At 37.9% G+C, this 27,572-nt stretch overlaps 1 protein-coding gene across 7 annotated transcripts in view; it reads right to left on the bottom strand.

The window, feature by feature from the left end:
* PIBF1 (progesterone immunomodulatory binding factor 1) overlaps positions 1 to 27,572 on the bottom strand; it is a 152,223-nt gene that overhangs the window by 22,878 nt on the left and 101,773 nt on the right. For 6 of the 7 annotated variants that reach the window (XM_068150832.1, XM_068151075.1, XM_068151161.1 and 3 more), the window contains 5 exons: positions 25,948 to 26,098; positions 21,917 to 22,007; positions 17,994 to 18,096; positions 10,911 to 11,041; positions 2,376 to 2,460 (listed from right to left, as the gene is read on the bottom strand). In XM_068150832.1, the coding sequence (XP_068006933.1) occupies positions 2,376 to 2,460; positions 10,911 to 11,041; positions 17,994 to 18,096; positions 21,917 to 22,007; positions 25,948 to 26,098 (561 nt within the window). The remainder of the gene's footprint in view (positions 1 to 2,375; positions 2,461 to 10,910; positions 11,042 to 17,993; positions 18,097 to 21,916; positions 22,008 to 25,947; positions 26,099 to 27,572) is intronic. The other variant, XM_068151251.1, reaches the window with a different exon arrangement.

Raw genomic sequence — 27,572 nt, 5'->3', positions numbered from 1 at the left:
AAAACCAGGCTGGATGAGGCTCTGTCCAGCCTGATCTAGTGTGGGGTGTCCCTGCCCATGGCAGGGGGGTTGGAACTAGATGATCCTTGTGGTCCCTTCCAACCCTGAATGATACTATGATACTATGACTTGAAAAAAACATATCATCATTGTTAGGTAAATTGATATAACTAATACAGCATATTTTTAACAGATATAAAAAAGAAATTTGACAAAACAGTAATGTTTTCAGACTCAAGTATTATCTCTTTTTCTAAAGCCTGTCACGCTCATCCATGCTTGCATTGTTTACCACAGTTTAAAAATGTAAAGAGATGAAGTGACACAAAGGAGCAAACTGTTGTATATCAGGAATAGTTTATGAGGGTGCTTGTAGGGGCTAATGCTGTTTGGATGTAAACAGTGCCACACAGCTGAGGTAGAAATGTTGCAATCTGCTTACAAAACTTTGTTAAATCTTACCTTTGTCTATCACTTTCTACTGATTTTAATCAGCTGCAATGCATGATGGTTGATAGGACACTACTAAAATTAGGCACCCAAGGCATAACTACTTTGAAGAGTAACTACTTGGCAGCAACACTGCTTGGGAGGGAAAGAGTAGCAACAGAACTTTTGAAAGAAATTAATTTGAAATTAGCCTGCTAAGGACCTCTCATATTAGAAATTATGAAAATTCATAACATGTTTACACAACAAAAGTCATGATTCCTTCAGAGTATTTTTCATATCAATATAATGATATGGCTTACAAATTATCTAGAAGTGCTTCAAATATGTTCTGTTACATTAATAGAGACCAGTGAGTTTCATATAAACAAAAAATCATCCCCCACCCCCACAAAGCAAGCTATTTATGAAGTTGCTTTCTTTTCACTTCTAAGGTTATTGTTTCACGTTTGAGATCTGCACTCAGGGACCAAAATTAGTACATTTTTTACTCAAGTCAAGGCTCACTCAGACTCAGTTGTCAGTGAAATTGTTTTGGTTTGGATCTAACAAAAAGTGGTTTTGTAAATGATTAGCAGAAACACTGGTTTGAACCAATCCATGATGTGGATTTTGGTTTACTGGTCTAAGAAAGGGAATTTGGAAGAATTGCAAGGAGATGGAGGTAGAGTGAGAGGATTTTGAGAGGTGCATGGATAGTCAGTTTTCTATGAAGAAAATGGTATCAAAATGAGTAATAATGCAATCTCAGACAGGATAATTTAGGGGGGCTGTAGATTCCTTGAAAGGAATCACCTCATCTTTTCCTCTCTTCCCAGGCAGAGAATGAAAAGGCTGTTTTCAGACAACTAATGATATAACAATCTGATGATCTTTCTGTATAGATACCTGTCTATTTAGGTCCCCTAATGGCATATACATGCTTGTCTTGGTTTTCCTCACATTCACAATTTTTGATTCATCAGTATTGTATTTTCTCTGCAAATCTTTGCCAAGTCATTCAGCAGCTCTGGGAGATCATTTTAAAACTGCCCATGGTAAGCTTTTGGTTTTGCATCTTCAGTATTCTTTAGCTTCAGCAAAGTTTCCAAATTACTACTTTCTCCTTTTCAGATAATTTGTGTAAGGGACTCCTTTGGTAAACGCCATTTATTTCTTTCTTTTGCTTGAGACATTTAATCTGCAGAAAGATTTTTCTCAGAGCTCATGACATATTGATGTCTGAAGATTGCTCAAAATGTTGTCAAAGCCTTTTAGGAATCCCCAAACAGAGTATCTATTATAAATGGCAATATTTTGGATCCTTTTATACATGAAAGTATATTCCAGTAGCACCCAACTCCTTGCTTAATTGAAATTCACTGAAGTACACAAAGAAGTACTCTGACTCTTGTCTGGATGAAACCTGTGTGACTACTGTCCTCTTTCCTCTCCTCAAATCCAATTTTGGAGTTGAAAAGAAACTTGGATGTGTGTACTGCAAATGAACTGAACAATGCTTCTTCCCGCTTTTTGATCTTAATGACTGGGGAGCAGGGATAGATCTTGGAGAATACTGTGAAACAGGCAGGCCTTGCAGGCTACATGTCTATCAATTTAATAATTTAATCATCTTTATCTAAATATTTGTTAGATGCATGCAAATGCTAAACACTTTGCAAGGCAGGACAGTTGTATGTATAAGAAAAGAACAGTGAGACCAGTCAGAGAGTATTTAGCAAGTGACAGTGTAATTGAGTACCACTGAGAGCCTTCAGAGTGCCTGACAGACACAGTCACTTGTGTTTCTGAAAATGACACAAACAAAAAACCCCAACAAATCATACTAAAGTAAAACAATTCCTGTTCCCCCCCCCCCCAGTTAAAGGCTGAGGAGAGCAAAAAAAAACCCACACATGGTAGAAATGCTGGAACAGGAAGATTACCTCACGGTGATTTAGAAGTCTCTCCAAATCTGCTGCCATTTGATTCTTGACACGCAGCAAAGCTGTCTTTTCTTTATTTAAAAGACTGGTAGAAAGAGGATAGGAAACGCAGTAATAGCAACAGATAATCTCCTTTAATCTTGTATTCTGGCTGAAAACACACATTTTCTAAAGCTAAATGCTGGCAACAATGAAAATCTGCTCAAGTAATTGTATCAAAGGACCCCTCTCTGTGTTCAAACACTTGTCATGTTTATAAATGGGCCTTAATGTACCAATACATAAAAAAATCCTAGTTTAGACAAACAGAAATGCAATTCAAAATCTTTGTAAAATATGGAAGGGGGATGTGTGCTTGATTCTCTGAAGGGTAATTTAAATTAGCAGAATCTTCTGTTATTACCCCTCGGTTTCTTCTAGGCAAAATGAGTTTGTTTTATAAGCAAAGTAATGCTGCTTATATCTACACTTCTATATCAAAACATGGATTTCTTTGTTGTACGTATCATTAGCAGCAGCAACACATGCTGCTCCCTTCAGTATCACCTCTCTTTCTGCTACTGTATATAGAATTTGGAAAAGAACCAGTAGAAGGAACAATAACATCCAGCTCTCCCTTTCAGCCATGTAGTTTCTGCAGAAATTGTTAGTGTAATTTTGACATTTTTTTCATCTTATATTCCAGGAAAATGCATGGGGTCAAATTTATCCTGTGAAACAAGTATGAGAACTGTTTCAGCAGGAAGGCATGCTTTTGTAGCACGATGTCAAGTTTAATTCCTCTTTATTTTCTCAGTTAGAGAACATGAACGTTTTAAATGTTTAGCACGCACGTTCTGATCACAGGCAGCAATTCTAATACAGTTAAACATTTTTTCCTATTTAGCACCAGCATCAGTTTCCAACAATAAACTTCAGACTAATGCATGCATAATGCCTGTATATAATCTGGTTTGATAAAACAGCCATGGAGAGTTTCTTGGAAGACTGATGTTATATGTGCCATTGTAATGACTTAACTAAATAGGTGTACAGTATAAACTATAGCATAAACCAACAACTATGAAAAGTACAACCCTGCATATGGAGTGCAAATATCTTAACTGAATACATCAGGAGTTCAAAGACAAATCTATTAAGATTTTATAAATGGAATGGAGCAATTATATTATTATTTAATATTCTCAGTATTTAATCCAGAAATTATCAACAAAATAAATCATCCTTTTTCTTCAAGTGGCTTCAATTCTGTCATCCGTTTGTTTCAAATAAGCAACATCATCCTTTGCCCCAGAGATTTTCTGGCAGTTCCTTGCAAGCTCTGTACTGTAAATTACGACTGTCAATTCCTTCTAGGCAATCATTAATTCTAAGAAAAAAAAAAAATGTATGCTTTGGCCAAATTGCTTAGTTGTCTGGGCTGGTTAAAAGGAAATCAGTAACATTTACGAAAAAGCTACAAAGATATTTTAATATTTTCAAGATGTTTATTTTCTGTGACATTTTTAATCATGATGAAATTCTGTACTATTTTTTTTCTGGGGTTCATGGGTTGTAATTTACTGATATGTCAGTTTTTCTTGGATTTCTGTACTTCCTGACAGCATAGAGCAATCCTTTTTAGAGAATGACTCACAAAATTATTATAGAAGCAATAAAAAAAAGAGTTCCTTTATCCCTTAAAGGGTGTACTGAATAAGCATAAACTGCAGTGTTCATGACTAAATCAGGAGTTCATGTTCAAGATTCAATTTCATCTACAGATCAGAACCTACTCTACTTATACTAGTTATACCTTCTTAAACAATATGACTGATCCAAGTGGAGCAGCTCAGATTTTCTTTCTTTATGGTCAAATATAGGAATTCAGTGGCATTTGACTTGTTTTCTGTCATACATACGAATATAGAATTAACAAAGCTTGTGTAGACTTCAGAATTAGTAGTTTTGTAATAGTTAGGGTTTTTTTTTAATCATTGCTGACAGAAGGAATTAATTCAGGTACTTCTGAAAGAATACTGAAAAGAGGCATCTATACATTTAACAGAGTGAGAAAGCAGTTATGAGATAAAGCAATAATAAATTTACACCTGTAACTACCAAGTAAAGGAGAAATACCTTCAAAAGTTCCATTTTGGGAAGAAGACTGACCATGTCAGTCCGTGTTATGAAAATGTTCTCAACAGCCATCTTGGATATCAGCAGTCAAGGAGATTCCAGCTTTAAACTGCCCTACACTTCCATTAAACAGTAGTTTACCCTAATCCAATTTTAATTGACAGTGTAACAAATCAGAGAGCAGCTTGACAGCTTGTTTCAGCTGACCTAAGTGAATACTTAGATCATCCTTCCCTAACCACATACTGGTAACCTGCGCTTCATGTGGTAGCATGAAATTTGTGACACGCAAGTAGGTCACTTCACTGATCTGTATGCAGTCTTTTTAAAGGTTATTTTTCATGTGGATCACCAAAACATCTTGATTTACTATGTACAGTGGAAATCCACAGCTGAAGGTAAGGCTGAAACTGCTCTGTTTGGTGACCTGATGCCTTAACTGTCTTACTATGATTCTGAAACCACAATCTGTATGTCTTGACAAATCAGCTTTTCACATCTGAACTCTAAAGTTGTACCATCTGAAAAGGCAGGATCTTTTCGACCATCTTTAACTAAACATACTTTTAAGTTTTCATGGCACAAAGATGTATTAAAGCATTAGTGTACCAAACACTGAAATAAATGTTCCACTGACTTGTTCTGGGGTGAGAACATACTAGCATTTGGGGGAAATGGACTGTGTCAAAATGATCTAATATCCCTGGAGTTATTCAACAGCACAAACGTCTGTTTTCACACGGCACAGAAAGCATAGACCATGCTGTGGTCCACAGTCCTGGTCACTAATTGCTCCACCCTGAGTGTGGGGAAGGTGCTCACCATATAACCGTGGCCTCAAAAGTGCAGGTTGGTGAATTAACTGAAAAGCAGTCCAGCTCCTGTTTTTCCTGTGTGCCTGTTTCCAGAAAAAACTACAATGTCTGGGAGGAGGTCCAGTTTCATTCCATCATGCTTTCAAAACCTAGCCAGGTATGAATCCAGGTACCAGGAATGCCAGACGTACCATGGAATACACTTGTCATATACATACACATTGCTCATAGCAACTACTGGCTTGTTTTGCTTTGGTTCACTCAGGATCTAAGGCCCAGGTAGCTTGGATATTAAATGTAAGACATTTTCAGGTCACTTGATCCATCTGTAGAATGGAGACAAATATTTCCCAGTCTCAGACTTTCAAAGACTTTTGAATTTGGGCAATTAAGCCATCTTTTAAATCTCTGGTCTAAATATATTAGCTCCTTTCTTGTTCATAAGCTTCTATTGTTAGATGATGTGGATAATACACTTATGCTGCACATACTAAACAAACATAGGTTTACATATTACTGGTTTTATTACTTCCATTCAGTTTGAAAAAAATACAGGTTTCTTTTTCAGTGAGCTGTGTACCCAAATGCTGTAAGAAATAAGGATTGTGCCTTTATGTTAGTGTCACACTACATCATGAAGAAATTGAAAACTGAAGTTCAGTCTGGTGGGTTTTTGTTTTGCATGTTATGTTCATATGCAAATATTATTATGATAAAAAAAAATCAAACACAAATTATATATGTGGAGGTTTTGTACATAAAACTGAATATATAACACAGGCATACAGAGCAGCTATCCCTTCTCTGGAAATTACAGACAAATAGCTCAGAGCAGACAACTAACTTCTGAAGTCCAAGTCAAATTTTCTTTTTAAGTCACGTAGTTAGAGAGGCAGGTATGAAAAATTCTGCCAATAAAAGGTCTTCAGAAGAGAGAATACATGAATAATTTGTGATCTGTCATTGTGCGATTAAATAACCACAGATCAGATTTTCAAAGGCATTTAGGAAAGTATTGCTTAATGATTTTAATTGGAGTGCTTCAGGTTCCTTTAAGAACTCATCTTTGTTGTGTTCAAATGGAAAAGAAATTACTTTCTCAAATTGTAAAAGGAAACCCAAAAAGCTCTTAAAAGTTGTAATATGTGTCAGAAAATGTTCATTTGTAGGAAAAAAATACATATATTTCTACAAATTGTGTTTGGAACATTTCTCAGGTAAACAGCAGCAGTGTTGAAATAGAATCATTGCCCATTCCATGATGGGAAAAACTCAACTAACACTGTATGCTGGGCTTTATAATATTTGGATGGCAATTAGAGAACCCAAAATGTTTAGGTAAGGAACATTTAAGTACATAGCTTCTTAGTGAGCAAAGTCCTTGTACTGCTTCTAGATTTGCCACACAGTTAGGCTTTTGAGGAGTGCTTTAGGGTAAGTGAACCACTTTTAAAACCTGCCATGGGTACAGAGAAATTTGAGTAACTGCATTTAAAATAAATACCCTCTCTTTATGAATGAAGTTCTGTTGAATGTCTCCAGTTATTTATAACCCTAGATGTTTTTAGCAGAAAATTATGTACAACTACAATTACTTCCCTACACACATAAGAATGAAATTCAGAGATTTGTTTTGCCACAGCATGACACAGTTACAAGGCATTTCTTTTCAAGAGGAGTGCTAAATGGGGTGTTTTTATTTCTGGTTAAAGAAGTGTATGCTAGAGAATGTTCTTTATAGTAGGAAGGAGTCATCCTCATACACACCACTGCTCTTATTAACTATTGCTATTTACTTCTAGTAAGGAGAGAGCTATCTGGACTAACATAAATGAGGAGTTACTAAATAGAATATTTTGAGATATATGGACCACCTATAAATTCACCCTACAGATGCCCTGTCACTCAAGCCCAGAGGTTTTGTATCCAAAACATATCTGCAGGTGCATGGCTAAGTGCACAAGCACACAAAGTGTTCTGCTGCCAGGGCCACCTCAATTCTCTCCACTGGCAAGTACCAGCACAGACTGTGGCCTGCCTTGGAGAATTTCTACATGTTGGGAAGGAGAGTGGTAGAGAACATACATGTGGGCCACAGCTGACAGAACTCTGACTACCCTTAAACAACCTCTCTCCTTTTATTTTTGAATAGTAATATACTTGTGCCTTCACATTTCAATCTAAGCAGTAATGTCACACACCTGTAAACCTGGAGGTCACACAGAATCACAGAATGTTAGGGGTTTGAAGGAACCTTGAAAGATCATCTGTTCCACTCCTCTTTTAGAAATAACTGGTGTCAGAAATGACACTTTCAGAGGATGATGCAGTGTGAGGAATCAAAGAACCACATAAGAAGTCACTTTTGGCCAATTTGTGAAAAAATGGTAAAAAACATGGCACATCGATACCCACAGCCCAGACTATGGAGATTGCTGTCATAAACAGCCTCTTGCGCTGATTTCATCAAGACTATGTCATCACACAATTAAAACCACATCAGCCTTTTCAGCAGACAAGGAAATACAGAGTACTGCAGGTTGCTGCAAAACATTTCTAAGGTTGCAAGAAAGTACTGACTCATTATCTTAGGAAACCTGCTGGAACCCAATCGCCCTAGGAGTATGTTCTAAAAAAGATTATTGGCCATCATCACTGTCCACAGAAGCCAGTTACAGATTAAGCCTAAAAAAAGCAAATTCATTAGCAAATTATCCACACTCAGCTTAAGTAAGAGGTGACAGAGAACACTGACACTGATAACCTAGATGTGACTGCTCTGTGATTTAGATAATGCGGAACCAACTTTCTTGATGAACGGATGAGATAAAAACTTCACACGAAAAGAACATTCCTCCACCACAGATTCTGCACACTTAACACAATAGAAGGAAAAGCATGATTAAGCACAGGGCAGCTGTGAGGATAAAGCTAAGGAGTCAGTACTGGTTGTCAGGGTGCAGGCATATTAACATTATGTTAATTTGTCTACAATCTGGTAGTCAAACATGAGATTTAAAGGACAATTGTATTCAAAAACAAAAAAAGCACTAATATTGTCTGAAAACTCAAAATCGAGTGTTGCTTTCCTATTAGCTGGTACTTGAGAAATTGCTTTTCAGAAATCAAATTAATGCACATATGGCATGTAAAATTAAAAAAAAAAAAGTGCTTGGTGTAACAGTATCATAAATTAAACCTCAATTTAAAAAGGCTACTGCAGAACTGCAGTATTAACTATTAATTAGAGGTAGTGGTTGAAAAACAAAAGGTCATTTTGAAATGGCTTTACAAGTATTTACTTCTTCCCTTAGCTCTGAGATACAGAGAAACCAGGTTTCATAAAGCATGTTTACTACTTTCACTGTTACTGTTCTAATAGCATCAACATTATCTGCACAATGTAGGGCCCTCCTTGAGGAGAATTAATTCTCTGAACTCATTCTCTCGAAAATATTCCACACGCAAAGCAACAAAATGCTGTTTAATAAAGTAAGAAGGATAGGAAGAGTGGTCTAAATCTTTTGATCCAGCAGAGCTTCACTTGGCATATATTTGGTGCGGATTACCATTAATTTACTTAAATCTCATTCTGATCCAGTTCTGGAATAGCTGGGAGCTAGACTGGTCTGCAGAGTAATCTGAAATCACCTAAGGGATATTCTAATTTAATACTGTCATCAGAAGATTCCAAAAGGCTATCCTCATGACCAAAGATTGCTGGAACGTAATGGTTCTGTGGTTAGAAATCCCTTCCTCTAACCTTTGTCTCACGGGAAGGCAAAGGACCAATATTATCAATTTTATGCAAGGTTATGATTTCTCCTGTGCTCCAGGGAATATCAGCTAACAAGTTAGGATGTTAGTTTTAAATGTGGAGTTACAATTAGCAAAATTAGGGACTAGTGAGATGTATCAAAACCCTCAAGGTATGAAGCTGTTTTGAACATTTTCGCTGGCTTATGAAACTATGGCAAAATTGAGGAAAATTTGTGATAAGGAAATAATAGTTATTTTTAGTTTACAAGGAATGTTGGAAAATACAGGAAAACACTTCTTATGAAAGCATTTGATGTGTCAAGTAAGGGCTAGTTTTTTTGCTACAAAACCATTGAGGATAAAAATATATTTTTGTCAGACCACACTTTCATTTACAGAAGCACAGACTAGTGGTAAGCACACCCCAGCTCACCACAGCAGAGTACTGCTGGTATGTTTACCATGAATGCTCACACTGTGGTGCAGATGCATTTTCTTCTTTAACCTCAGGCACTTTAAGATGCCAAAAATTCCCTTTATAGTTAATGGAGAGCAACAGGCATCTCTAGTAAATGACTCAGTCCATCCAAAATCTGAATCGCTTTTTGGAGATGCCACTTCCTCCTAAGGAAAGCTGACCAAAGCTTCTAATTTAGGTCCCTTAATTTGTAGGCTATCTTTAGGAAGAATATCTGGGCATACAGCTTATTTGTAACAGCCATAAAATCTCAACAGAATCAATGCTAATAATTAATAGAATTTCTCATGTATTTTAAAGGCATGAAATACACACTTCCATAAATTACCTCACCTATTTATTCACTTTTCTCCTAGTCGATAGACAACTTTTGGACTACTATGTGAATAATTAATGTTATTTTCATATTACCATAATTTAAAAAAATTATCTGCTAGTGACCAATTCTTTCATGATTTTTATAAAAAAATGGAAAAGTAAGGTCCTGTACAAAGAGGGAAGATTGAGATTGTTTTGCTTATGGGAAATTAAAATTAATCTTGGAACTGTTTCTTGTATCAGGTCTAGGAAAATACTAAAAACATCTGATTCTGTAATAAAAAAGAAAGGATCTAGTCTTACTGAATGAAAGTAAGACCTGTGAGAGAGAGCCTGTCAAGAAGTATGAATGATTATTTCAGATTTCTTGGGAAAAAACTGTATTTTTAACCTAATTGCTTCATAATACAATCATATTAATGCTTCAAATTGCTACTGCGTCTTTCCTAAACCGAGATACCGCACAAACACCTAAGAGTTAAAATGCTAATTCTTCTGTTCTGCAGCAGGACACAGCTATCAACTTCCCTGAAAATCAAGGGGCAGATTATTCTATAGTAGCTTACTTGGGAGCCAGATGTTAAACACAGCTCATAAAGCAACATGAATGTGGGAAGTTGCTCAGCAATCAGAGATCTGACAGATGGACCTAACTCCAAGTCTCCACTAAAGGAAGTCTGCTCCAATTATGCCTGATACTGTTTGCTGGTGGACTTGTCTATTATTTTTCTTTTACTTTATTTCTTTCTTTTTTACATCTGTAAATCTGGTGTCCTTTTAGTCTTCTGAACTCTCCCCTATTTTGTGAAAGCTCTTATCAGCGCCAAACTCACTTTAAACCTGACTATCATTGCTGCTTTTTCAAACCTAAAGCCTCTTTTTCTGAGAGAGTGAAATCACAGATGTTAGATTTCCGGTATAAACGCTGGACTTGATGGAATGTCAACATCTCCTACTTCACAGCCTATAATATAATTTTTTTCCAATGTTAAACAAGTAAGGAACTTTACTTTCAGTTTGAAATAAAGAAGCAGTGATTTTGATTACCTGATATCTTTTTCAAGTTGAGTAATACGTTCTTTTTGTAGATTTATTTGAGAATCTCTCTGCTGTACAGTGTCAATGAGGTATTTGTACGGCTGCTGTACTTGACTCAACAAAGAATTTGCTCTGTCAAGCTGCCAAAAAAAAAAAGTGTTACTACTATAAATTTTGTAACTTATAAAGCATAGTTACTTTATTATTTAATATTAGCCATTATCAATTATTACCAACAGCATAATAATATAAACCCCAAACCTCTTATTTCACAAAAATACATGAAACAAACTATCCCAAACACCTATCTAGCATATTATGAGCTCACTTTTCTGTTCTAATTGTATTATATTTTCACTGCAATTACACTGCCACTCTCTACAGTTCCCTAATCTGAATTTTCAAGAGTTTTAATGTAACAACTTCTATTGATGAAAAATATCAGTACAGGTTCACCTTATTGAGCACAGGTGAGTTTTTAAAAACAATACACTATCATAGTATCATAGTATCAGTCAGGGTTGGAAGGGACCACAAGGATCATCTAGTTCCAACCCCTCTGCCATGGGTAGGGACACCACACACTAGATCAGGCTGGACAGAGCCTCATCCAGCCTGGGCTTAAACAACTCTAGGGACAGGGCCTCAACCACCTCCCTGGACAACCCATTCCAGGGTCTCACCACTCTCTTGGTGAAGAACCTCCTCCTCACATCCAGCCTGAATCTCCCCACCTCCAGCTTCATTCCATTCCCCCTAGTCCTATCACTACCTGAGATCCTGAGAAGTCCTTCCCCAGCCTTCCTGTAGGCCCCCTTCAGAGACTGGAAGGCCACAATTAGGTCACCTCGGAGCCTTCTCTTCTGCAGACTGAACAGCCCCAACTCCTTCAGTCTGTCCTCATAGGAGAGGTGCTCCAGCCCTCTGATCATCCTTGTGGCCCTTCTCTGGACACGTTCCAGCACCTCCACATCCCTCTTGTAATAGGGGCTCCAGAACTGGACACAGTACTCCAGGTGGGGTCTCACCAGAGCTGAGTATTATAGTCAATTTTTCAGATCAGAAATTGAATCCTAACAAAACCATGGTAACAACGAAAGAAAACTCCCCTTTCCTCTAATCAGTCACTGTGTATGAACAGTGAAATCCAACGGGATGTTTACAAGACTAGTATAAAATAACTGTATTCTCAATGATCTAGAAGTTCTTTTCTAACAAGAATGATTCTAAGATTCTAGTCCTATTCCCCTGGACAAATTAGAATTAGGTTTAAAAGTCTCACATGATATAGCTCACATCTTGAGCATTTAAATATAATCATTCACTCAGATCTGTCCAGAATTAAAATCACACATGAAAACTTAGCAGTTTCAGCAGCTGGAGTACATAGAAGTCAAGAATACCAATTAGATTCTTGGAAAAATAAATCAAAACCTTTAAAATATTAAATGCAAACAGGTCTAATAGAATGAGTTAAATGGAAAATTATTTACTCAGCACTGGTTAGGCCACACCTTGAGTACTGTGTCCAGATCTGGGCCCCTCAATTGAAGAAGGACATAGAAACTCTTGAACGTGTCCAGACAAGGGCAACAAATCTGGTCAGAGGCCTTGAGCACAAGCCCTACGAGGAGATACTAAGTGAGCTGTGATTGTTTAGCCTAGAGAAGAGGAGGCTCAGGGGAGACCTTATTGCTGTCTACAACTATCTGAAAGGAGGCTGTAGCCAGGTGGGGGTTGATCTCTTCTCCCAGGCAACCAGCACCAGAAGAAGAGGACACAGACTCAAGTTGTGCCAGGGGAAGTTTAGGCTCGAGGTGAGGAGAAAGTTCTTCACAGAAAGAGTTGTTTGCCATTGGAATGTGCTGCCCAGGGAGGTGGTGGAGTCACTGTCGCTGGAGGTGTTCAAAAACGGATTGGATGTGGCACTTGGTGCCATGGTTTAGTAATCAGGTGGTGTTGGGTGATAAGTTGGACTTGATGATCTCTGAGGTCTTTCCCAACCTTATTGATTCTATGATTCTATGACTAAACATTCAAATTACTTTATAAAATTTATCAATCTGCATTTGCCAAATCTGACTCAGGAGACAGTTGTCCTATTCTTGTTCCAAACAAGCAGAGAAAAAAACAACCCCCAAATCTCTTCCTATAGAACTAGACCATTTCAGTTATATTCAGGACTTCCCTAAAATCAGATTTTTCTTCTCATCACAATTTTTAAACCACGAGAGTGGAGATTCAGGCTGGATGTTAGGAGGAGGTTCTTTCCCGTGAGAGTGGTGAAGCCCTGGAATGGGTTGTCCAGGGAGGTGGTTGAGGCCCCGTCCCTGGAGGTGTTTAAGAGCAGGCTGGATGAGGCTCTGGCCAGCCTGATCTAGTGTGGGGTGTCCCTGCCCAAGGCAGGGGCATTGGAACTAGATGATCCTAGTGGTCCCTTCCAACCCTGACTGATACTATGATACTTCTCCCCGTACTCTGCCAAATATACAAAGAACTTAATAGTTCAAGTTTATTAAAAAACAGAACAGAGGTGAAACATTGCTTGCCCACCTTACTTGCCTCACTAAAAGGGGAGTTAATGCCACTTCATGTTTTAAAAAGTGAAATGAGAGGCAAACACATAGCACTTCATCAAATTTATGCAAATCCTAAAGTACTTAAATACATGCTATTCCAGTCCACAGTGAAATGCTAAGTTTTACTGCAGAGAAGTAAACACATGAGGCAATCATCTTCTTGAAGAAAGTAATAATCCTCAATAAATTGATAACAAATTTAAAAAGCTATTATTTTTCCCAGAGTACAAGCTATGAAAAATGATCTTCTTCAGGAAGACAGCACATGACAAATGGGCAATTCCAAGATACAGTGTACTAATCCAGGATGGTCTAATAACTGCAGCACAAAGCCTTGAGACTGCCATTATAGGAGAAAACTGATCCAAGTGATCTTGTTTGGAATCCTGTTCATGATAGCCTAAGATTTTCAAAGGATGCTGTCATAACAGTGTGAAGTTCTTCATTGTTCTCAGTGATAAGAATTAAAGTACTTCAGTGGGAAAGGACAAGTGAGGTGGTGTAAGCTTGATTTGCTAAGTGATATTAACTTGCTGACTTTATCAGCTAAAAAGCATGCTGCTGTTACGAAAATAAGGCTGAACCTTTCTTCTCCATGATGGTGCTTTGGAGCCTGTTTGATTTTATAAACTCAAAAGAGGTTGTCATGAAATTGTAATAATTAAGTGTTAAATGCATATAATGGATCAGTTTTACTGCTCTACACACACATGTAAAAATTATCCTTCATCAACAGCATTCATTTTTGCAAGCTACTCTACTTTCTTTCTGTCTTGATGTATGAGATTTACTTAAGTATTTCTGTTTCATTCTTTTAAGTATGAGATCTCATACCTTGCCATTGAACATTTATTATTTATCTCTGAATGGACACCTTTATTAAGGTGAAGGATTTTTCAGCTAGACCCATGTTCTCAGAGTGAGATGTAAATCTGCTTTAGTTAAAAATGTTTCAATCAAGGCATACAACGTCATGATGAAGGCTTGAAAAAGTCATTTGGCAACAAGCCAAAAGTATCATCTTCATAAATTTCTGTATTTAGGATATTGATTCTACTGCATACAGACTCAGCATTTGCTTTTTAGGTCACCTAAAGACCATAAAAACCTTTGAGACATGAGAGATTCCCTACCCATCAGTTCTGGCACTGTAGCTCAAAACCTCTGCAAAGTTATTTCATTCCAAAATTTAGAGCGGAAGCTAAACATAGTAATTTTTGATTGCTACTAGAAAGAAATCTGAAGAAGCATTCAGACCTGAATGCCAGACATGACTTTACCAGAAAGCAGGTCTTAAAAGATTTTATTTATCCTGAGGAGTCTGATAGTAATAGGATTAGTAGCTATGTATTAGCTATCTGCAAGATACTGAACTTTGTACTAGATGCTATTCTGACTTAAATTATACAATTATATGATAGATTATCAAGAAAGTGCTACATCACACCTCATGGGGGGATAAACATGAGGTGAAGATCTTCTAGTGGAATTTTGCACAAATGTGAACTAAGGTCTCTCACTGAATCTTTAATCAGCGATCTAGAAGCAAATATAAAACCACTGTGGTTAAAGGGAAATGTATTGAAGTGGAAACCAGTGAGATTTAAGTGGGAAATAAAGCACAGATTTTATCATAGTATCATAGTTCAGTCAGAGTTGGAAAGGACTACAAGGATCATCTAGTTCCAACCCCCCTGCCATGGGCAGGGACACCCCACACTACATCAGGCTGGCCAGAGCCTCATCCAGCCTGGTTTTAAACACCTCCAGGGACAGTGTCCCAACCACCTCCCTGGACAACCCATTCCAGGGCTTCACCACTCTTGTGAAGAACTTCCTCCTCACAACCAGCCTGAATCTCCCCACCTCCAGCTTCATTCCATCCCCCCTAGTCCTGTCACTACCTGGTATCCTGAGAAGTCCCTCATTTTATTAACAACAGCAAAAGAATAATATAGAAAAAATCCTGAAAACCACATTGTGTTCACAAATCTCTTGAAGTCATCAAGAAGATTTGAAAGATATGTTTTAGTCAAACACAAATTACTAGCACATACCCAGGAAGAATTCACAATAAATTGTGTATTGGTTAAAAACAGCTCATAAAACATCACTGTTTATGTATCTTTCATTATAATCATGTTTCATTATTATAATGTTGCTAAGTAATGCAGGAAAAAAATTAGAGGGAAAAGCCCATTTAGAGCTTAGGCTGGTCACTTCTGTGAAGGACAACAAAAAATGCTTTTATAAATACATTAATGGCAAAAGGAGGGCCCAGGACAACCTCCACTCCTTAGTGGACACAGAGGGGAATATTGTAACAAAAGATGTAACAAAAAATTGCCTCAATTTTTAATAGCAAGATAGGTTGTCTGACAGACAACTGGCCTCCTGAGCTGGCAGATGGAGTCAGGGAGCAGTATAGTTCCCCCGTAATCCAGGAGGAAGTAGTTAGAAACCTGCTCAGCCACTTGGATCCCCACAAGTCCACAGGACTGGATGGGCTTCATTCTAGGATGCTGAGAGAGCTGGCAGATGAGCTGGCCAAGCCACTCTCCATCATTTTTCAACAGTCCTGGCTTGCTGGAGAGATACCAGATGACTGGAAGCTGGTCAATGTAATGCCCATCCACAAGAAGGGCTGGAAGGAGCAAGATTACGGAAGAGGTCATCCTGAGTGCAATCACACTGCACTTACAGGACAGCCAAGGGATCAGGCCCAGCCAGCATGGATTTAGGAAGGGCAGGTCCTGCCTGACCAACTTGATCTCCTCCTATGATCAAGTGACCCACCTGGTAAATGTGGGGAAGGCTGTGGATGTAGTCTACCTGGACCTCAGCAATGCCTTTGACACCGTCCCCCCAAGCTGTCAGCCCATGGCTTGGACAGCAGCACTCTGTGCTGGGTTAGGAACTGCCTGGGGTCAGAGTGGCTGGAGAGCAGCAAGGCAGAAAGGGACCTGGGGGGATTCATCGATAGTAGGCTGAACATGAACCAGCAGTGTGCCCAGGCAGCCACGAAGGCCAATGGCATCCTGGCCTCTGTCAGGAATGGTGTGGCCAGCAGGAGCAAGGAGGTCATTCTGCCCCTGTACTTAGTATGGTTGGGCCACACCTTGAGTACTGTGTCCAGTTTGGGATCCTCAGTTTAAGAAGGACATTGAGACTCTTGAACGTGTCCAGAGAAGGGCAACCAGGCTTGGTGAGGGGTTGGGAGGGGTGGTGAGGAGAGGCTGAAGGAGCAGGGGTTGTTTAGCCTAGAGAAGAGGAGGCTCAGGGGAGATCTTACTGCCATCTACAACTACCTGAAGGAAGGTTGGAGCCAGGTGGGGGTTGGTCTCTTCTCCCAGGCAGCCACCAACAGAACAAGAGGACATAATCTCAAGCTGTGCCAGGGGAGGTTTAGGCTGGATGTTAGGAAGAAATTCTTCGCAGAAAGAGTGAGTGCCCATTGGCATGGGCTGCCCCGGGAGGTGGTGGAGCAACCATCACTGGAAGTGTTTAAAAAGAGACTGGATGAGGCACTTAGTGCCATGGTTTAGTTGATTAGATGGTGTTGGGTGATAGGTTGGACTTGATATCAAAGGTCTTTTTCAACCTGGTTAATTCTGTATTCTATTTTATATATCTATATATACACACACACACACACACACACACACACACTTATAAAGCACATGGAAGTTTTTAAGTATGTAGGAAATGCAAGTATTTGCACTGTGAATCACTTGCATATAGTTATCCTAATTTATAGTGACCATGGCTTTATCAAACTGTTAATTGCATTCCTAAAACTGTCAGCCTAGGAATTCCATATGGTGGCAATATCTAATAGCAAACCTGGATGTTCTTTGGTTCCTAAGAGAAACCCAAAAGACAGTCTTAAAAAGATTTTAAAAAAATTAGCTTGCCCTAATTCTGGAATATTTCAAAATGAGTTTTATTTAGTCTTTGTTCTCCATATCAACACAGTATCTGATTTCAGGGGTGATACAGAGAATTTTAAAATATAATGAAATTAAACTCATTGTAACAGAATAAAATAAAATAGTAAAAATTTGGCTTTTTTAAAGAAAAAAAAAGAGGCTTATATTAAAAATTCCCTAGATTGGTATGTTCCAAAGACTGAAGAAAAGAATTCACAGTGACTTTAAGATTTTAAAAGTGATTTTAAGAGAAGAGCTCTGTAACATGTAAAAAGGTATTCACTGGAAAAAAACAAACAGAACAAACTAGTTTGGCTAGCTGGTCTGCTCCAAAATCAGAATGTTTTCTGTCTGGCTTACATTCTTGTTTAGCCTGTAAAGTAATCCCTCTTCTGATCTTCATTTCAAAATACAATATAAAGTTCTTTGAAAATGTTTAACATAGAGTTTTAGTTAATTATGAGGCCATCTTTTGACATCAAATGGATAATAAACACTGTTTAGAAAATATTTCATTTTATGAACAGCTGTTCTGCAATGTTTATAGTCTCTGCAGATTTGATTTTTTTGTAGCAGTAATTTACCTCTTGTGAAATCTGTGTTACTTGTTCCTTCTGATGTTCCAGATCTTTTACAAGCAATGAGTTTTGCTTTTCTAGCTGCAGTAACCTCCTTGCCAAGTGAACGCTGTGCCAATAAAAAGCAAGCTCAAGTTGAAGTTTTTCCAAAATATGCAAAAGAAATTCTCACATTTATACTTCAGAACTTGATTGCCTTAATTTTTCACCAACACTTAAATACAAATATATATAAACTACACAGTGAAACATTCAGAATGGCTGAAGTCAGAAAAACAATGAAAACATTACAAAATTTAGCAGCACTGCCATAGTATTCCCATAGTTATGCCACTGTAGTGTTTTCTTAGAAATCAATTACCTAGGTAATTTGTACAATATACAGTTGCAGTAACCATGTCAAAATGAATTACCAATATTTACTTTTTAGCAACTTTAGGGAGTATCTGCAATAGGCTTCTCCATTTATTTTTTTTTTTAAAGAATATTTATATACATTTTGCAGTGGAACACTGAAAAATGTGGTATTTTAGCATTTTCAAAACAGTTGGAATTGTGTTATCCGACATCTGATATGCTACATACTTAAATATGATTGCCACTTTAAAAGAATTAGCTCTTCAGCAGATTCACAAATTAAGTTAGAAGTGAAGAGAAAGGACTACTGAGTTACTTAAACATCCTAGTTAAAAAGCTAGATCCTCAACCTCTTTCATGTTTGATGTCTAAAATCAAAAGAGTTTATCATCGATAAGCAGCAACAGGAAGACTCGATATGCAATTACAAAGCCTACTTCCAGATATCTGACCTGGCCTTTTCAAGCTGTTATTAATCATTTAGATCTATCCAGAACAGTTTGTATAGCGTGACTATATTCCACTAAAATGAATTCCTGGATGGCGAACTGGAATGTACTCCAAACTCTGTTGACATACTGATCAGAACAGAATTGGTTATAATGGGAAGTGAGATGCTGAGTCTCTCTGTTAAACCTGGGACTAGATGTCTACATCCTGGAATGAATCCTGCCATCTGTTTTTTCCCCCCTTTTTTTCAGGATTCAGCAGCCTGGTGGCCTATTAGCACACCTGTATCTAGAGAATTTATCATTGTACCCCTCTGCATTTAGTTATTCTGGTCACTGGTCTATTTCACAATATGACAAAGGAAATTCAGAGCTCTAAAGCCAAGGAAGACACACAGGGCTAATACCAACTTCCAGTGTTCCTAAACCACTGGACTAATGGCTCTCCACAACAATCTACCCTTCCAGTGAAATGTGTGGCATTTTTCAGAAACCTGTACATTGACAAAAGGGAGAAGTTACTCCAGACCTTAGACTCTCAATGCATACCATCCATAACTAAAGATATAAGACTTATTCTCCAAATAATGGATAGTAAAGTGTTATCCACTCCTTGACCATGATACTGAATCTGTAAGAGTGTAAGTGGTCTACAGGAAACCAATTGGGAAATTATATTTACCCTTGAACTGAGGCTTATGTTGCAGTTTGAGCTGGGTGCCCCCTGCTGTGTTTACTTCCTGTGTCCAGAAGTCCAGCCAAGAGGGGTGGACACAGGAAATTAGGTATTGCTTACCATAATTCTTTGCACCACTATAAGATCCAGTGCGGGGTCTAGCACTTCCTCTTTTTTCCTCCTCCTTCCGCTGGTAACTGGGGAGATGTCTCCTGGCTTTGGGCCTGGCTAGGCTCAAGGCCATGGGGGGATGGGCAGTCTCAGACCTGGCCAGCTGAGAAGGAGCCCTGGGGGTCTTGGGTGTACCCTCAGGTGGGGATGGGATGTTTCTGGGTCTGTTTTGGGATTTTTCTTTGTCACTGTGCTTTTGGCTTTCTGTAAACATTCACTGCTTTCTGTTTAAACTCTCCATCACTTTTGCAATCCGTTTGTCTGAGTTGTTATTTTTGCCCGTGGTGGGGAGGGGGGCTGCCTCAACCCAGCACAGGCTTAGAATGTGTAAAGCTAGATAAGCACAAATTTTCTCTGAAAAATTAACCAGTCATAATCTCCACCTTCTGCTCAGTAAGAGGGAATACACTTTTAAGATTTGGCAGAAGTTTTGATATTCTTCACCTGTGTTATAAGCCTACCCTTTCACACTGACTATCTTAGTATTTTCACATTTTATGAGAGGAATTACCTGAAACTTTCAATAGTATTTACTAAGAGGCTGATTCTCACAGCTCCTACTACAAGGAGCTGTAGGCTGTGCAAGCAATAACTGAGAAAAAAAAATCTCCAAACCAGTCATTTGCATTTTTATTTAGGAGAAGCAAGATGAGTGTAAAGTTCCCATCTAGTACAAAAAAGAAATGAAATGAACCACTTTTTTGACTAGTTAGGGGTCTTATGCATTAGTTATTGCAGTGGAAGGGGAAACTTCCCATGGCAAATTTGGGAATGTAGCCTATCATAATTTTCCCAGCTATAACTGTTTAGTGAATTCAACCAGAATTTCCAAGTATTTAATGATACACACAAGTACATCTTTCAAGTATGCTTGCCAGTATGTTTTTTAACTAGTTTAAAGGAAAGGAAGAAAGGGACTGATCTGCAAAGACATTCTGGAAAACCTAATGCCAACTACACCAGAAAAATAACGCAGTGCTCAATAATGTGATAGTTTGTTGCTAGCAAACTACCAAAGTGTTCATTAACACTAGTCCCTAGGCATTGCATGGGTAAGCAATTACTGCCAATAGGTAGTTCACATGCAGCAAATCTGTACTGAGAGTTCAGTTTAATGACAGCAGGCTGCTACATGCCATTCAGTCTCAATGCTTCACAATGTTCCCAGGCATTTACTAATTTACTACTAGGGGTGTATGGTGCCTATGTCAGAAGTAATGGAACAGTTCTTTCTGGCAAGTAGGCTGCCCCTGTACACTGCACTGGTTAGGCTGCACCTCAAGTACTGTGTCCAGTTCTGGGCCCCTCAGTTTAGGAAGGATGTTGACTTGCTGGAACACGTCCAGAGAAGGGCAACGAAGTTGGTGAGGGGTTTGGAACACAAGCCCTATGAGGAAAGTCTGAGGGAGCTGGGGTTGCTCAGCCTGGAGAAGAGGAGACTCAGGGGTGACCTTATTGCTCTCTACAACTACCTTAAGGGAAGTTGTAGACAGGAGGTTGGTCTCTTCTCCCAGGCAGCCAGTACCAGAATAAGAGGACACAGTCTCAGGCTGCACCAGGGGAGGTTTAGGTTGGATGTCAGGAAGAAGTTCTACACAGAGAGAGTGATTGCCCATTGGAATGGGCTGCCTGGGGAGGTGGTGGAGTCACCATCATTGGAGGTGTTCAGGAGGAGACTTGATGGGGTGCTTGGTGCCATGGTTTAGTTGTTTAGGTGGGTTGGATTGGTTGATGGGTTGGACACGATGATCTTGAAGGTCTCTTCCAACCTAGTTTATTATTCTATTCTATTATTCTATTCTATTATAATTTTTATCTATTGATCAAATGGTGCTACAGCAAATTTAAGAAATATAACTGTTAGCAGTATTAATAAAGAAGAAATAGTGATGCTATGAAATGTTGACCTTATTAATTTCCTCACAGAAGTGTTTTTCTTACGATTACATACAATCATTTTTAGAGTACTGCAAATTTATTTCCTATTACATATATGTAAACAATGCAAATATTTCTACTGCTGATTACTTTTATACAGTTAAAATTAATCTTTTTGTAAAACAATGAAAAGATCATAAAACGACCTAGAAAAACATGCATATGTTCACTTACATGCATCAAACACATCAACAGGACCTAGTCTTCATTCTATTCCAGTACACTTAAGTCATTAAAAAAATGTATTATGTTAATCAAACTGGCTGGATTATGAAACAAAAACTAATTCACGTAATTACTTTATCTTGGAAAAGTAAATTCAGGAGGCACTTTTATACCTTTGCTTTAATCGTCTTTTGGCTGTTGTTGGAATGTTAGCACCATATCCATATGAGAAGAGAACCCTTTCAGCTTCAACTTCATCTTCCACTGGAAAAAAGCACAGGATGGTACTGTTGAAGGATATAACTACAGTCAAAGAACTTACAAACTTCTAATCAATTCTATTTATAATTCTACACCTGCATAAGCATTTTTCTAGCAGCTAGATTTTCACCTGGTGTAACAGAGTGGAACTATTTTGTTCACAATTGGCATTAATACAGTGTCATACATTAATTTATTTCAACAGTGGCAAGTTTTTCTCTTTTTATTTTTCTGATTATCATCAGATTTATGCAATATGAAAGTAAGGCAAAAGAGTTCAGAGTCCTTGCTTATTCATATTATTGGTATAATCACAAAACATGCACAGTGTAATTCAGCAGTACAGGGATTTTTCATACAGAATTCATTTTCTGTGCATATATGAGGAAGCAGAGACAAAATTAGGGAGGGTTTAAACCAACTGGATATAAACAAGTCCATGGAACCAGAAAGGACACATTCAGGGCTGCTGAGGGAGTGATCTCACTGTGAGGCTGCTTACTGCCATTTTTGAAAGACTATGGTGGTTAGAAACTTCTTTCTATTAACCTGGGGAAAATAAACATCATACCAATCTTCAGAGAAGGGCAAGCAGGCTATTCTTATGTGTATACAAAAAAAATAAAATACAATAATCTCCATCTCCATACATTACTTACTTCTGAAAACATATTTCTAAGGATTTAAATATATTGGAATTGCTTTGAAAAGAAATCTCAACAGCAACAAGAATAACACATGTAGAGACTTTAACATTTCAGCTCACGGAATTCAGGTTTCCTCTTTCCCGTAAGATAAAGTGGTCCAGGAAAAAAAAAGAAAAATTGAAGTGTTTGTGAAGGAGATAGGCAGGGGCAGAGAGAAGGGGACACAGAGGAGGAGTAGAGGAGGAGTAAAGGAGCACAAAGAGAAAAATGGGAGTAGCAGGGGTGTGAAAGAGCAAGGGGCACAAGTGTACAGCAACCCAGGCACCATACAACAGCTTTGCTGAACCAAGCTGTTGGGAACAGGAGAACTAAATTTAGGAAATTATGTGACTATCCTATCTGACTCATCTTTCATGCACCTCAAAATCAGAAATACTTTCTCCTTTCCCTTTTAATACTATTTTAAACAAGAATTTGTAGAAGATGTTCAAAAAGAGAAAAGCCTCTAGAGAGCACTTATGGTAAGTCATAAACATAGTTACACAAAACAACAGCACAGAAATTCCAGTATGACACAAAGAGCTTGCTGATCTGGCGGCACAAAGGCCCTAGAACTTCAGAATTTTAAGGCTGTCTTAGTTATGATAGGGAATGCTTCGGTGCCTTAAATACTCCGGGTTCAGAAAACCATCAGGAATAATTTAGCCTGCCCCAGTCATAATCCTTTTTAGTTATGAATTTACTGTTGTATGTCTCAGAAAAAATTCAGTATGATCCTGCCCTACAAATTCCTGTCACTAGTGTCCATGTGAAGAAAAAAAAACACTGAAATATAGATATCAAGCCGAAGTCATGTTACATATCAGTCTGTGCTCCTTTTATGTTTTTCCACCTCTTCACCTGATTTAGTGGTGTAAAATGCACATTTTACAAGTTAGGGGACACTTACTAATGAATAAAGTTTTTTACATTATTAAGTTAAAAAAGTGCCACTGTGAGGATATCAAAAGGTTAAATCTTTTAAATAAAAAGATCAATGGAAGCAAAAAAAATCACACAACTAGTCTACAAGAAAAATATCCCCAAATGAAGATTTCACCCTGAAGAGACAAATGCCAAGAAAGTCTACTATTATTATTCATGTGGAAACCACTCAGATGATGTAAGGAGTGGCAACATAAGTTCTTGATGATTTCCTGAACAGGCTGTTTCATGTTATTTCAGTATTAATAAAATTAGGCAAAATAATGAGGGAAGAACAGTCACAATTCAGTGATCTCTTCCACATGCACATTCTCCAAAGGACAAAATAGAAAGCATATATGATTATATGACTAAAGCTGCCTCATGTGCAAATACACTGTTTATTAAAAAGTCCAGATAACTCAATCCCCAGCAGTACAGTTCTACTTTTTCTCAGATCACCTTGGTGATAGAATTCAGTCTTATTTAGTACCAATACCAATTTCCACTATAATTTATCATAGTATCATAGTATCATAGTATCATTCAGGGTTGGAAGGGACCACAAGGATCATCTAGTTCCAACCCCCCTGCCATGGGCAGGGATACCCCACACTAGATCAGGCTGGCCACAGCATCATCCAGCCTGCTCTTAAACACCTCCAGGGATGGGGGGCTCCAACCACCTCCCTGGACAACCCATTCCAGGGCTTCACCATTCTCATGGTGAAGAACCTCCTCCTTACCTCCAGCCTGAATCTCCCCACCTCCAGCTTCATTCCATTCCCCCTAGTACTATCACTACCTGAGATCCTGAGAAGTCCTTCCCCAGCCTTCCTGTAGGCCCCCTTCAGATACTGGAAGGCCACAATTATGATATAATTATGATATAATAATAGTAAGAAAAAACAATTATAGACATTAAATAGAAATAATATTGAAATAATATTGAACTATAACTCCCCTTTTTCATCCCACAAAAATCAGAAAATGCATGATTTGTATTCTACCAGAACAGTCCATTTAGAAATTTTAATTTCTTTAAATCACATTCTATAGCACAGAATATTAACTGTAATTAAAATACATAATAAGAAGTTAAGAATGATTTAGTTCTGTAAAAAAAACTTTACTGCCATCCCAAGAAGCAGAAGGAAATGTCAATCAGTGTAAACAAAAAACACCATTCTAAACTCTTTTCCATGGAAAAAAAATCAAGTAAGGTCCAAAGCTTCTGCATAAATACTATTTAGGCAAGTTGATATATATCTACACTTTGACAAACATGTTACTGACTAAAACATAAGCATGCATATAGCAAAGATGCTTATGGTCAGGCTGGAACCTTTGGTAATCCATGTCATTCTAACAAGGACAAGCTGCAGTGTATAAAAATTAATGAAGTGTGTATAGTCTAATTACTAAACACACACAAAAATCACTTCATCCCAGTAATACAAACTTTGCCCTATACTATTTTTATATATAAAGCTTATGCAATGATCTTCTACCTGGAAAACATTGCTTATAAATTGTGATTGCTTTTCAGAGGAGTAAAAAAAGGGAAAAAGGACAATAACACTCTACCAATTAGTTTGAAGTCTTAAAATGTCCTGGTTTGTTTACACACAGGCCAAAAGACTTTAAGATTAGAGTCTTAGTTTCAATTAGAAATTTTTTGCCCTGTGGATTCATTTAGGCTGAGAATCAATACAGATTTCACAGGAATTTTTCTGTGTTGGAGAACATGATGTGGGTTTTGTCATCCAGAGACAGAAATTTTCAAATGCAATCAGGCCTGAATTTAATCCAGGTTTTAGTACTTAGAAGAGTCTGATCTGCCACAAGCAACTACTTAATGTCTAATTATTATTAACTCAACACAAGAAAGGGCTTTCCCCCTCCTAATTAATGCAAAAAAAAAAAAAATCACACTAATCATGGTACTGTATTATGAAACTTACAATTGTGTGTCAATAAAGATGGTTTCCCAGTATTCAGAATATACCTAAATAACAGAAAAATCCTAAAATGCCTAACTAATTATAATGGATTACTAGAAAAAGGAAAAGATAAATAAGGCAAAAAACCACTGAGATGATTTTTAATATCCATATGTCTGAGTTCACGTTTACCTGATACAAATATACAAACACATTTAGAAACCTATCATTAATATTTTCTATCAAAGTAATTACTGCATCTTAATTGTCAGGCACAAGGAGAGAGAATGACAGGCACTGTAATATTTTCCAAACACTATGAGAAACAAGACATCTTGTCATAATGCCAGCAATGCCTACAGATACAACAGAATTTGTGGCAGAACTTACTTTCTGCTGTCTGCAATATTATCTCATCAAGCTCTTTCTCAAGTTTTTCATAAGTATCTAGCCTTGCTTGAAACTCAGAGTTCTGTGTTTGAAGTTCAGTGATGCGCATTTCACTAGAAGACTGAAGACTATAAAATTCCTTGGTAAGCACCTGTGAAAATAGATAAAGGAAATATCAGGGATTCAGCATTACAGCCACTTACGAAAGAGGCAAAACATAATACGTGTGAAACGCTTGGCAGTAGGATACTAAATACTTGATGTAACTTTTGCACAGGAAAGATTAAAAAAGTTTTAAAAGCCAGTTATTTTTTCAACTATATTCTCTTGCACAGATTATACTCTCAGGTCGTACCACTTATGCCTATCCCCTCAGACCTTAGCAATTCTAAGATTCTCTGAAAAAGCTACAAAAATTTTAAAGGAGAGTGGGGTAAAAGCAAGGTAACAGCTGAAACAATCAGTACATAGCAGTTAAAAGAGTGTGAATGCATTTATCTTTGTTGCTTTAACTGGATTTAGATTTCAGTCACCAATTTAAAAAAATGGCAAATGCATGAATATCAAAGTTTGGTATTTAAGTTATAACAGATTCTTATTTTTTTACTTATTACTCTTAACATTCAGGACCATGGCAATATTTAATCCACTAAGCTCAAAGAAAAAAGCATATATTGAAAACTAAAATTTATGAAGGTCTATATAAGAACTAAAGCCTGATATAGTGCTGGAAAATATAAACCATCACTGATAACACAATGAATATAAATGTAATAAAAAAATCCTGGATAAGTAAAGGATCACCCTACATGTTTTGCAGAAAAAAACCTCACCCAAATGAGTAAAGTAAAAATCAAGTAGTACTGTAGCTAAATTTAATGCAAATGTCCCAAATAAAAATACCAAATATTCAGGATGAAAAATTAATACAAATCTTAAGATACAGAAATACATGTATAATGGATACAACAGTAATACCATTTTGGAAGGGGTTGGTCTCTTCTCTCTAGCAACCAGCACCAGAACAAGGGGACACAGTTTCAAGCTGCGACAGGGGAGGTTTAGGCTGGAGGTGAGGAGAAAGTTCTTCACAGAGAGAGTCATTCATCATTGGAACGGGCTGCCCAGGGAGGCGGTGGAGTCACCATCCCTGGAGGTGTTCAAGAGGGGATTGGACGTGGCACTTGGTGCCATGGTCTAGTCATGAGGTCTGTGGTGACAGGGTGGACTCGATGATCTTTGAGGTCTCTTCCAACCTTGGTGATACTGTGATACCAGATCCACTGTCAGTAACACCAATGAATGCACAATGCTTAGAGAAACAAGCCACTCAAATATAAAAAGATTGGTCCAATATGTCATAAGTTGAGTATTAAGTTTGCTGCTACTCATACCATTCTGCCTCATGTCAGTTTCAAAAATGAAAGGGCTGCCTGGAGGAAAGTATTATGGGGCTTGAAGTTCAGAGTGTAACATGGGAGGCTTCCTGATCCGGCTGCTGCTTTTGGGTCCTGGGTTGTGGCTGTGGGCTCTTCCTCTGAGATGGCAGCAGGAGGAGAAGGGATGGGGAAGTAGCTCTAACTTGGGTTTTTAGCTGGTGTCATAGTTTTAGGGAGCGGTCAGAT

Source organism: Melanerpes formicivorus, unplaced genomic scaffold (assembly GCF_026170545.1).
Source record: "Melanerpes formicivorus ecotype bairdi unplaced genomic scaffold, bMelFor1.0.p_v2 SCAF_1, whole genome shotgun sequence".
NCBI lineage: Eukaryota > Metazoa > Chordata > Aves > Piciformes > Picidae > Melanerpes > Melanerpes formicivorus.
This window is presented reverse-complemented; position numbering and strand designations above follow the sequence as displayed.